At 38.5% G+C, this 13,197-nt stretch overlaps 1 protein-coding gene and 1 long non-coding RNA gene across 3 annotated transcripts; both read right to left on the bottom strand.

Annotated features, from left to right (window-relative positions):
- Positions 1-118: 118 nt before the first annotated feature.
- LOC138868490 (uncharacterized mitochondrial protein AtMg00810-like) lies at positions 119-1,047 on the bottom strand. The gene is made up of 2 exons (XM_070146044.1): positions 943-1,047; positions 119-793 (listed from the first exon to the last, which is right to left on the bottom strand). Exons 1-2 carry the CDS (start codon positions 1,045-1,047, stop codon positions 119-121), a joined length of 780 nt encoding a protein of 259 aa, XP_070002145.1.
- Positions 1,048-1,688: 641 nt separating this feature from the next.
- LOC104215586 (uncharacterized) lies at positions 1,689-6,193 on the bottom strand. 2 transcript variants are annotated; one of them, XR_011407532.1, is made up of 3 exons: positions 5,572-6,193; positions 3,047-4,476; positions 1,689-2,726 (listed from the first exon to the last, which is right to left on the bottom strand). It is a non-coding gene; the product is annotated as an uncharacterized lncRNA (long non-coding RNA). The 2 variants fall into 2 exon arrangements; XR_011407531.1 differs by having other exon boundaries at positions 4,092-4,476; positions 5,572-6,187.
- Positions 6,194-13,197: the final 7,004 nt, after the last annotated feature.

Below are 13,197 nucleotides of genomic sequence, written 5' to 3'. Positions count from 1 at the left end.
CAATGTTAAGCTCTCTGAACAGTTCTATTAGCCATATAATTTCAGCTACTGTTGTGGCCATGCTTATGAATTCTGCTTCAACCGAGCTTCTTGAGACTGTTCCTTGCTTCTTTGATTTCTAGGATATCAAGGCTTCTCCAAACTTGATTACATAACTGGTTACTGATCTTCTTGTTTCCACACAAGCACCCCAGTCTGATTCACAGTAAGCAGTTAACTTCATATTTTCACCTGCTGGCATGAACAGACCTAGGCCTGGAGTTCCCATTATATATTTGATTACTCTCATGGCAGCACTTATGTGAGACTGTTTAGGATCATGCATGAACTGATTAAGTACTTGAACCACAAAGGCTATGTCAGGCCTAGTCATAGTCAAGTACAATACTCTACCTACTATTCTCTGATATCTCTCTTTGTCTTCATGTTCACTGTCATTGTCACTACAATTCTTGGTGACAATCTTATCAAATTCTATAGAGGTTATCTTGTGGTTGAACTCTAGTAGAGTAGTCACTGGCTTTCCACCTGACATACCAAGTTCAGAAACTAGTTCAAGTGCATACTTTCTTTGGCACATTTGAATTTCATTTTCTGATCTAGAGAATTCAATGTCCAAGAAGTATTTTAGCTCCCCAAGGTCTTTCATTTTGAACCTGACCTGTAAATCCTTTCTCACTTGCTCAATCAGCTTCAAGTTAGTTTCTGTTACTAGGGGATTATCCACAAAGACAAGTATGACTACTAGGTCTGATCCCATTTGTTGTGTGAAGAGAGAATTGTCATAATGAGACTGTTTGAACCCCATATCCAGCAGAGCTTCTGTTAACTTCAAATTTCACTGCCTAGGAGCTTGTTTGATCCCATACAAGGACTTATTGAGCCTGCACACCTTCTGATACTCCCCCTGGTTGGAAAGCCATATGGAATTTGCATAAAAACCTCTTCAGAAAGGTCCCATTGTAGGAATGCATTATGCACATCCATCTGAAAAATGTACCAGCGAGAAGCTGCTGCTAGAGCTACCACAGACCTTACTGTAACCATTTTGGCTACAGGAGAATGTCTAAGTATAGTCCAGTTTCTCCTGTTGGCTATAGTCTTTAGCTACAAGCCTGACTTTGTATCTTTCCACCTCTCCATTTGATTTGTATTTTACCTTGAACTACCATTTACAACCAATGGGTGTTTTGTCCTGAGGCAAGTCAACTATGGTCCAAGTCTTATTCACTTCAAGTGCTGCTATTTTAGCCTTTATAGCATCAACCCAAAGGGGATCTTTACATGCTTCAGCATAGGATGAAGGCTCAAATACTGCTGAGTAAGCAGCCAAAAAATCTTTATAGGTAGGGGATAAGTGATCATAACAGACATAAGAGGAGATAGGATAAGAACGGGAGGGCAACTTAGACTGCACTACATAATCCTGCATCCATACAGGTGGTTTAGAGGGTCTAGAAGATCTCCTGAGTGTCTCCACAGCTGGCTGAATCACTGGCTGAGAGGATAATAAGGAACTGAGAGAATAAACAGAAGAATATAGTGGAAAAGACGCAGCAGGAGAAGCAGGAGAAGACAGGATTTCCTCAGTAGTGGAAGAGGATACAGGAAAGACACTTTAAGTTCTAGAATAGGAAATAGAGGTATGATCTTAGACTTCATGTCTCTGAATGGAAAGATGTCTTCCATGAAGACTACATCTCTGCTAACAAAAAAATCTTTACTGCTGAGGTCATATAAATGATAGCCTTTTGAGTGACAGAATACCCCAAATGCACACCAGGAATTGCTCTAAGATAGAACTTTTTCAGTTTTCTTCACATTAGTGGCATAATATAAGCTTCCAAATACTTTTAGATGCTGCAAAGAAGGAGCTTTGTGAAACAATCTCTCAAATGGAGATTGGCCCCTTAGAAGAGTGGTAGGCAGCCTATTCAGAAGATACACTGCAGTTGTTACACATTATCCGCAAAATTGTAAGTGAATAAATGCCTGGAACCTCAAGGCTTTAGCCATATCTAAGATATATCTGTCTTCTTTATACCACCCTATTCTGTTGAGGTGTGTAGATGCAAGAACTTTGATGAATCACTCCATGTTCCTTAAGTAACTGATTTACATGCTCATTGACGAACTCGGATCCATTGTCTATTCTGAGACACTTAACAACACAATTAAAATAAGTCTTGATCAATACAAGGAAATCTCTCAGAATAACAACAGAGTCTGACTTATTATTCATTAAAAAGATCCAAGTATACTAGAGTAGTCTTCTACTAGAGTCATGAGGTATCTTCTACCATCATGTGTTGGAACTCTATAGGGTCCCCAAACATCAGCATGAACAAGATCAAATGCGGAAACAAAACTGCTATTACTTAAGGAAAATGACATCTTGTTTGCTTGGCAATAGGACATATAGTACAATTGTGATATTTCACATGTATGTTTTCCAGAGTACTAATGCTTCTCAAGACCTTTAGAGGTGGATGTCCAAGCGTCATATGCCACAAAGATATGCTATAACAAGATGTATGCTCACCCTCAGTTTTATTCTTAGTACTGAAACTAAAGATGTTATCTACACATAAACTATTTACATATGAAGCAGGCAGGCTATGTTTACTGGCAGAATCAGAATTGAATCCTCCTTGTGAACTAGCTTTCAGTATGTAGAGGCCCCGATCCTCCTTACCAATCCCTATCATCTCCCCGCTGAAGAGTTTCTGAAACAAGCAGAAATCAGGAAAAAATATTGTTAGACATTTTAACTCTTTTGTGATCCTAGAGACTGATAACAGATTATACTTGAAGTCTGGAATATATAGAACATTATGAAGAGTTCTATCTTGAAAAATGTGTGAATCACCAGTTTTCTTAATGGTTACTTATTCTCCAGTAGGTAGGTGCACTCTGTTTATTTCCAAACATGTCAACTCCTTGAATTTACTTAGCAACCCCAGGTTGTGCACCAGGTGATTCATAGCCCCTATGTCAACCATCCAGTTATTATCAACTAGATTAGACATAAAGGCTGTGGTAATACCTGTAGGTTCTACTTTAGCTGTGCTGGCTACAGATTCAACTTCCTTTCTTTGATTCAGCATTTGCAAAAATTGAGAGTATTGTTCTGGAGTGAAGAATTGAGTAGGTGATGATAATTGTGGAGATGGGGAGTTCCCAGCAGTTTGAGAACTGGTCTAAGATAGATTCTGCTGCATATCAGGTGCTGAACTAGTATTGACCACATTGTTGGCATAGTTGTTAGGTCCTCCTCCTTTCTTTTTATACTTGAAATCAGCTGGATAACCATGCAGCTTATAACAATTATCCTTTGTGTGACCCTTAATAAGCTTGCAGTATTCATAGTAAGGGGAAGCTTTTCCATAGTTGTTTTTAGGTCTGTAGCCACCTCCACTTGCTCCTTTGTTGCTTAAGAGTGTAGCAGGTTCTCCAATCTCAGTACCAGTACCACTGGCATTCCTTCCACCTGTTTTCCTTTGTCTCTCAACATTAACAATCATAGCATAAGCTTGGTTTATGTTTGGCAGTGGTCTAATTATGAGAACTTGATTCTTAGAATTCTCATAAGACTCATTTAAACCAGACATAAATTGGTACAGTTTTTGCACTTGATAATGTTCAGCATATTGCCTGGACTCAGGGCATCCACAAGAGGGTGGAGGATCTAGAGTTTCATATTCATCCCACAGTTCACGTAGTCTCAAAAAAAATACACAGATACTGAAGATACTCCCTGAACAAGTGTAGCAATTTTCTTATGCAAATAGCAGGCTCTAGATGCATTCACTTTGTCAAACCTCTCTCTTAAGTCTTCCCACACCTTATATGCTTAGAAGCATATAACACTGTGCTAATTAGACTTGGAAAAACTGTGTTCATTATCCATGCTAGCACAATTGCATTACACCTATCCCACAACTCATGTAGACTAGCATTATACATCTCCTTTCTATAGGTTCCTAGAACAAATCCTAATTTATTTTTACTGTGAAGAACAATTTTCATAGATCTAGTCCAAATCGAGTAATTTTTAGAACCTTGAAGTTGAATGGAAATGAGAACCAAACCTTGAGTGTCTGAAGGATGAATGTATAGCGGATGATTGTGATGAACAAGCTCGAGATTCTGAGTGTTGTGCGATTGAGTAGCTGATGTACTTGAGGTTTGAGCAAACGATACTTCTTCATTAATTTGCATTGTTGCGACAATCTCAGCAGAAACACTTCCTTATTACTTTCACTAAATCATAATAGAGCACTTGATTGTACTCGCAATTTTTTCAAAAGAACAGAGATGTTCGTTGAGTTCCAGCCAGATACAGAAAAATCTTAATTTTGGGACTTTTGCTCTTAGCTGAGAAATTGACTCAACATCTGCTGCTTAACACTCATCTACTGCTTGCTGAGCTGAGGTATCTAGCTCACAGCTCTAATACCATATTGAAGAGCTCAGCTACAGAGTCAGACGAGAGCATGCACAGAAGTAATTAGAGAGAAGAGAAGAGAAGCTTTCAACTGATGCCATTGAATGAATAGTAAGAAATGAAATCTGTACTGTGTTTATAACTAACTAACTGCTACTTATACAACTAACTACCGACTTTTCTTAACTTAGCTACAGCTAATTGACAACTGTACACCCACACACCTAGAGTTCTCTACAATTATCAGTTGCTTTATCTCAAGAAAATTATCCCAAAATAATTATTATACTTTAGAAACTCATGACTAAGTTTAACTATTTTCATCTATATCCTCAATATTAAAGAAGTAGTAGTTCTTTTCTAAAATGTTCAACTCTGAAAATGCATTTAATAGGATATCTTATAAACTATACCTTGTATCTATTATTTTCTTAATAGAGATGAAAAGAGACAAAATGACAATTAAAATGAAACATAAGAAGTAGTTTCTAAATAGAATTAACTAATAATCACTTTTCTCCTCACAATAGGTAAATTAAAATCATCGTTGTTAATACCGTAGAGTGTGGTATGTAATGTATTGGACCCCTCAGTTCTTAACTAGAGGTCTAAAATTTAATCTCGAAGAATGAAAAAGCTCATGGTAGAAAGTTCGCTTCTCCTTAAATGAACTTTATGTGGTGCAAATTCGAATTTATCAGACAGATTTAAGATACCGAAGGGTTTAAAAAAAAAGAATTATCTTTGTTGAGCACTAAATTAAATTCATTCAAAACCCTCTTTCTGATTCTGTTCTGGTTTGTGCTTTTCTTTTCCTTAGATATTTGTTGGAATTGGCAACATCATATGTATATTGTTCTGTACATTTAAGTTACAGTGCTACAATAAATTGACTTCATTTTCTTCCTTCATTTCTAATTAATTGCTAAAAACACCAAAATCAACCAAAAAAAAAAAAAATCATTCTTCTTTCTGCTTCCATTCCAAACCTATAAACCTACAAGGAGAATACCTAATTTTGTATTCAGAAATAGTCTCAAGCTTTGGTGACCAAACTTGTCCTTTTGGACCAACCAATTGTTCATAATGTTTCTTCAACTCAGGTGTGCTACATAAATACTTACCATCACTAGGACTTGTAGTTGCAATATTATCTTGTGATACATCTTCGTTTCCTCTTGTAAGAAGCTTAATTATGAACTCCGGTGACACTTTTATCAAAAGCCTACCATTTTCCGCCTTAATATATTGAAATATAGGGTTCTTGAAACTAACAGGTACTCGTCTAGGGTTCGAGCCCAGGGAAGCAAGAGAAGAGGCCGAGAGCACGTTGCTTGATGAGAAGTAATCTAGAGGGAAAACGAAGTATGTGTCGCCATTTTTGAGCTTATCATCGATGTTTAAGGATGGAATAGGGTTTCCAATATAGAATGAGTCTGCATGGCAAACCATGCAGTCCGGGAACTCGAACATTAGCTCTCCGGCTAGCCTTTTTCCGGTGACCATCCTCGTCGTTCCATCGTGAAAAAATAGGTTAACCATCAATGATCTTGAAGGACAAATGGAGTAGCAACAAGGTGAAAATATTGTATTTCCCATTTTTTTCTTCTTTTTTTGGAGGTTGAAAGGAAGAAAATGAGACAAATTAGAGTAGTTGGAATAATGGTTTTCAGTTTTGGTTAAGGGCTTTGTTTATATATGGAGAAGGAGTTGACTTTGAGAATAGGTCAGTAATGGTGGCTTTGAATGTCTCTTTAGTACGTATGTGTATCAAGTTGTATAATTTTCATCCATAAATTAACCATTGGAGTTACCGTGATATAATACTAGTTTGCCCTATAGGGTGGAGATGAGGCAAGGGGGGGTGCATGTGGACTGAAAAAAGACAAATTGCTATCAGCATATTAATTAGTAGTACGTAAATTTAACAATTCCTCTGCTCTATCCTATTATATTTATTCTGAAAAATGAACGGGAATAGCCTATTTAAAAGGTAGGAGTTCACAAAAGTAGGGGCGGTCAATTGAATCCCTTTCATTGAAAAATTATACTCTGCAAATAAGAAACCAATGAGGGTGACACAATCGATGATAGGATTTCTACTGAATCCCCTTAATCAAAAATAAGGCCAAAGTAAATATTTCATAAATGATTAATTTTGAATCCCGTCGACATAATTTTTATTTTATTTCTAGTGACAAAAATAGTTCAAAAATTGCTTTAGTTTGTAGGTTCAAATCTTTTGAATCTCCTTGTTAAGTTGTAATTAACTACCTCAGCTACTGAAAGGAACGGACATCTTTGGTTAAATGAATTGTTGAATTCGTCATATATAAGGAAAAAAAATCTAGTTTAATAGGAAGGGCGATTCAAAATTTATTTTAGGTCATAGGTTTAAATTCTAAACATGATATTTTAGATTTTTTTTTGAATTTCATTATATGAATTCTTCTGGCTTTGCAGCTGCACAATTGACACTCTTTTTCAATGAATTGTGCGATTTAGAGTGTAACTTGTCCCAATGTTAATGTTTATGTCAATTGCTACATTAAGAACCAAAATAAAGAACCAATATGTTAGTTAAAACAGACATACTTTTGAAATTTAACAATCCTACACATGATAATAACAAGAATTCAAACCTCAAAAGACATGCATCTAACTAATAGTGGTTGACTTGCGCATTTTAATATTTGCAAATTAAATTTGCACATTGATACTTTTCATGGAGTAAGCTGTTATATAAAATTTCTCTTTGCAACATCTATTATCTAGTGTTTGGAATTTAGTCATAATGGATATAGTATTCAATTGCTTTAGTCCTTTTGTCTCCCTTACTTGGAATGAAGGCCTGCTATCTATGAGTGCTTTTATAATAATTAAAAAAAAAAACTTCAAAATCATAGCGATTAGGATGTTATTTTGACTTCTGATCAGTTGTTAGTCTAAGTCTATATATTGAGATTTTTTATTTTATTTATAATTGGGGTGTTCGGAGCTCGATTAATTATGTACTAGATAAATTTTATCCATTAAAACTTGGACAACTATATATTAATATTTATCTGAACATATTATCGTATTTGCACTCGTACGATTTTACTGCTGTCTTATAATTGTAACTTCATTTTTCTTAAACCCCTATTGTTTCTTGAATTGCGGAGAACCCTAAATTTCATTTTGCAATGGGCAGCTAAGCTACTATTGAACTGCCGTCCACTTTCAGGGCAATTTATCTTTGAGTTTTAGTACATAAAAATATCATAAATGTAAGTACCAAAAAAAAAAAAAAATCATGGAGGGGTGGTTGGTTAAGAACATGTAATGACAGCAGGATTCCTCCAAGTCAACTTTTAATAGGTAAAGTCTTCCATTCATTTTATCCCAAAATTGTTTGTTTAGTTTAGATAAACTAGGAGAGTGACATTCTCCTGTATCTCTATTGTTCCACTCGATATTTATATTGAATCAAACAATTTAATTTTATTAGTTCTAAATTAACTTAGTGCGGGCGGGGTATATAACTTTCTTCGTCCCCTTTCAAAATAGACATGTGCTTCAATTACACATTTTTTTTTGGTGTTTTGAAGTAATATATTGATCGTGTCTACAAGAATTCGAGCTCTATTATAATAGAATTTAATTTATCAAACCTTTTTTTTTTGTGTGTGGAAATAAAGCTTATTATTCAATCATTCAAAACCAAAACACATACAATTGTTTATATCATTCTTTCTCCTATCCTTTCCTACCCTTTCTATACCCCTATTATCTTCCTTTGTTTTCTATATATATTTTCTATAATTTATCAAACCTTAAATTACCAAATATAATATGAAAATTAAAACCTATGGGTTAGTTTATGTACCGGCAAAATTTTCTGATAATATCGTTTACTCTCATTCCCAAGCTTAAACGACTATTAAAATGTTATCTTGTGCCAATAAGAATTATGACATGACAATTGAACAAGTAGATTCATCCTCCCATGAACTACCTTGACATTCTAATTCCCATATCTGAATTGATAAGGGTATTAAAGATGGTCAATGACATGTGACAAATTAATTATCTCTTATTTAAAGAGCCTAGCCTTCTTATAAATTAAAAAGGCATCACTTAGAAGCACATATGCAAATTGACAAATCCAACTCTCATTTTTGTCCCCACAATTGGTGGTTAGTTGTCACGATCCGGATTTTTCACCCTCGGGAGTTGTGATAATGCGTACAAGTGAAAGCTAGGCAAGCCAACCATTTGAATTAATTGACTTTTTCCCAATTTTTTAATCCTTTAACAATTACGAGCCAATATTATATAAACAACGGAAATTAAAAACGGAAGACTGAAACATAATATATTAATAAAGATGACAATACTAGTCCATACATAAACTACCCAAGACTGGTGTCACAATTTCACAGACAGTCTAGGAATACTACAAATAAAGGTCCGAAAGAGTTATTATAACACTGTCTCTGAAATACATAAAAGAAACAGAATAAAAGGATAGAAGAAGACGCCAAGGCCTGCGGACGTCTGCAGGACTACTTCGGATCTCTAAATGGACTGAAGGCAGCAACCCCAAAGCTAAGGTCCGAAAGCTACTGCACCGGGATCTGCACATAGTGCAGAGTGTAGTATCAGCACAACCGACCCCATGTGCTGGTAAGTGCCTAGCCTAACCTCGGCAGGAATGTGCAGTTAAGGATAGGAGGGGGAAACATGTTGCGGGGAAACATCAAATGATAACAGAAGGAGAACAGGTAAATATAAGGAACACCATAACTCAATTATCAACAAGAATCAGAAATCAAATAAGTGCACGACATCACCCTTCGTGCTTTTACTCTCGTCCTCACCATAAGAATCAATATAATCTGCACGACATCACCCTTCGTGCTTTTACTCTCGTCCTCACCATAAGAACCAATATAATCGGTACGGAATTCTACATCGTACGATACGGCATCACCCTTTGTGCTTTTACACTCTTCCTCATAAAATCATACACGACATCATCCTTCGTGCTTTAACACTCTCTCACCAAAATAATGCACAACATCACCCTTCTTGCTTTAACACGCTTCCTCACCCAAACAACAATCACAAGCAATAAGGGGAAGGTAATAAATAAAATCACTATAAACTCCCGGCAAGGGAACAATATCAAAAGCATCAACATCCCGGCAAGGGAGACAATACAATAATCCTCTTTCTCTTTTTCACATTTACTTCACAACTCACTTCACAACTTGAGCCAATGCTCTATAAGGTTCAATTGCCAATTATACTTCCACAATTCATTTTACAACTTGAGCCAATGCTCTTCAATATTCAAATACCAATATTACTTCCCCAAGCTTTGCTCAACAATAGAAATCATCACATAAGTCATGAACAATACAAACAGAGTCACATTAATCATAGTATAAGACTCACATGCATGCTTGACACCAACGACTCGTCACCATACCTATACGTCGTACTCAACAAATAACACATGGCAAATAGGACACAATTCCTAATCCCTCAAGCTAAGGTTATACCAAACACTTACCTCGATGTCACGAACACAATTCAAGTCTCAACTATCGCTTTACCTCTTGATTCCACCACCAGGTCCAAATGCCCAAAATTTAAAAAACCTAGGTTCTACCCAAAACACTCAATCTCCCCTATGAAAACCTAGGTTCAACTGTTGTTAATCTATACACATTCTCATCGATCCGCCCTTCTTCTTAACAAACAACACAGACGCACCCCAAGGCGAGACACTAGGTCTAATGAAGCCTTTATCAAGCAAGTCTTGCAACTGCTTCTTCAACTCTTTCAACTCAGGCGGGGCCATACGATACGGCAGGATAGAAATGGGTTGGGTGCCCGGAGCCAAATCAATACAGAAGTCAATATCCCTGTCGGGTGGCATACCCGGCAGGTCTGAAGTAAATACCTCAGGAAACTCACCAACAATAGGCACATAATCAATAGAAGGAACCTCGGCACTAGAATCACGAACATATGCCAAATAAGACAAACATCCCTTCTCGACCATACGCCGAGCTTTCATATATGAGATAACACTATGGGTAGAATGACCAGGAGTCCCTCTCCACTCTAAACGAGGAAACCCAAGCAAGGCTAAGGTCATAGTCTTAGCATGACAGTCCAAGATAGCGTGGTAAGGTGATAACCAGTCCATCCCCAATATGACATCAAAATCAATCATGTCCAAAAGTAACAAATCTACACAAGTCTTAAGACCCCCAATCACCACTACACATGAACGATGGACACGATCTACCATAATGGAATCACCCACCGGTGTAGACATATATATAGAAGCACTCAAAGAATTACTAGGAATGATCAGATACGGTGCAAAATAAGATGACATATAGGAGTACGTAGATCCTAGATCAAATAGAACTGAAGTATCTCTACTACAAACCAGAACAATACCTGTGATAACTGCATCGGAAGCCTCAGCCTCAGGCCTGGCTGGAAGAGCATAACATCGAGGCTAGGCCCCACCACTCTGAACTACATCTCTGGGACGGCCTGCTGCTGGCTGACCTCCACCTCTAGCGGCCTGACCTCCACCTCTAATACCTCTACCTCCACCTCTAGTACCTCTACCTCTGCCTCTAGCTGGTTGAGTGGGTTGTGGAACACTTGGTGCCTGAACCATGACACGAGAACCCTGATGCTGAGAGCTGCTCGATGCTCGAGGGAAAAATCTAGAAATATGCCTCATATCACCACAAGTATAACAAGCCCTTGGCTGTTGAGACTATTGACCCTGACGACCTGAATGACCACCCCGAAAACTCTGGAGCGGCAGTGTACTGATAGGAGCTGGTGGTGCACTGTAGGACTGCTGATTAGAATACTGCATATTAGAACCACGGCCACCTGAAGCATCGTGAGAAACCTGAAGTGCTGACTGAAAAGGCCTAGGAGGATGGCCTTTGCCATACGAATCCCTGCCTCCAAACGAGGCGCCACTGAATCTGCCTGAATGACAAGGCCTTTTGTCAGACCCCTGACCACCTCTCTGTAATAGAACCATCTTAACTCTCCTGGCCACATTGACCGTCTCCTGAAAAGAAATCTCACTTCCCGTCTCCTTAGCCATCTGAAGTCGAATATGCTGAATGAGTCCCTCAATGAACCTCCCCTCTCTCTCTCTCTATCTCTCTCTCTCAGTGGGAAGTATAAGTAGAGCATGACGAGCCAAATCAATAAACCTGATCTCCTACTGAGTAACAGTCATAAAACCCTATTGGAGACACTCAAACTGCCTCCGATAGATCTCTCTCTGAGTGACAGGAAGAAACTTCTCCAAAAATAGCTGAGAAAACTAATCCCAAGTCAAAGCTAGTGACCCAACTGGTCTGGCCAAACAATAATTCTTCCACCAAGTCTTGGCGGATCCAGACAAGCGAAAAGTAGCAAAGTCGACCCCATTGGTCTCCACTATCCCCATGTTTCTGAGAACCTCATGATAGCTGTCTAAATAATCCTAGGGATCTTTAGAGGATGCACCGTTGAAAGTGGTAGTGAAGAGCTTGGTAAACCTGTCCAATATCCACAAAGCATCGGCAGACATAACTGCTCCATCACCGGTCTGAGCTACCACACCCGACTAAACTGATCCAATTGGCTGAGCTGCTGGAGTCTGAAATGGGGGAGCCATCTGCTCCGGAGTGCGAGTAGCAGGAGTTTGGGCTCCTCCTCCAGCCTGAGAGACGGCTGGTGTTGCGGGAAGCAAGTCTACCCAGGTACACTCTCCATACCCACTAGACGGACCAGAGTATCCTGGAGTACTGGGGTAGCAATGAACCCCTCTAGGACCTAAGTTGGGCCCACCGGAACTGCCTGGGTCGGAATCTCATCATCAAACTCAACCTGAGGTTCTGCCCCTGGTGCTGCTGCTCTGGGCTAAGCTCTGCCCTTGCCTCGGCCTCTAGCACGACCTCGCCCTCTGCCCCTCGTGGGAGCTGTTGCTGGGGGCTCGAGCTGCTGATCAGTGGATGAGGAAGCGCGTGTTCTCGATATCTGCGAAAGAACATAATAGAAATTCAACTAGCATTAAGAAACCCAAATCGCACGACAAGAAATAATAGATGTGAAGTTTTTTCCTAACTCTGTAGCCTCTGGGGAATAAATACAGACGTCTTTGTACCGATCCCTCAGACTCTACTAAGCTTGTCCGTGAATTATGAGACCTAAGTAACCTAGAGCTCTAATACAAACTTGTCACGACCCGGATTTCCCATCCTCGGGAGTCGTGATGGTGCATACTAGTGAAAGCTAGGCAAGCCAACCATTTGAATTATTTACCTTTTTCCCATATTTTTAATCCTTTACCAATTACGAGCCAACATTATATAAACAACAGAAATTAAAAGCGGAAGACTGAAATGTAATATATTAATAAAGATGACAATACTAGTCCATACATAAACTACCCAAGACTGGTGTCACAATTTCACAGACTGTCTAGGAATACTACAAATAAAGGTTCAAAAGAGTTATTATAACATTGTCTCTGAAATACATAAAAGAAACAGAATAAAAGGATAGAAGGAGATGCCAAGGCCTGCGGACGCTTGCAGGACTACCTCGGATCTCCGAATGGACTGAAGGCAGCAACCCCAACGCTAAGGTCTGAAAGCTGTTGCACCAGGATCTACACACAGTGTAGAGTATAGTATTAGCACAACCGACCCCATGTGCTGGTAAGT

The sequence above is a fragment of the Nicotiana sylvestris genome, chromosome 5 (genome assembly GCF_000393655.2).
Source record: "Nicotiana sylvestris chromosome 5, ASM39365v2, whole genome shotgun sequence".
Classification (NCBI taxonomy): Eukaryota; Viridiplantae; Streptophyta; class Magnoliopsida; order Solanales; family Solanaceae; genus Nicotiana; species Nicotiana sylvestris.
The sequence above is the reverse complement of the archived record's forward strand: the minus strand, read 5'-3'. Positions and strand labels throughout refer to the sequence as shown.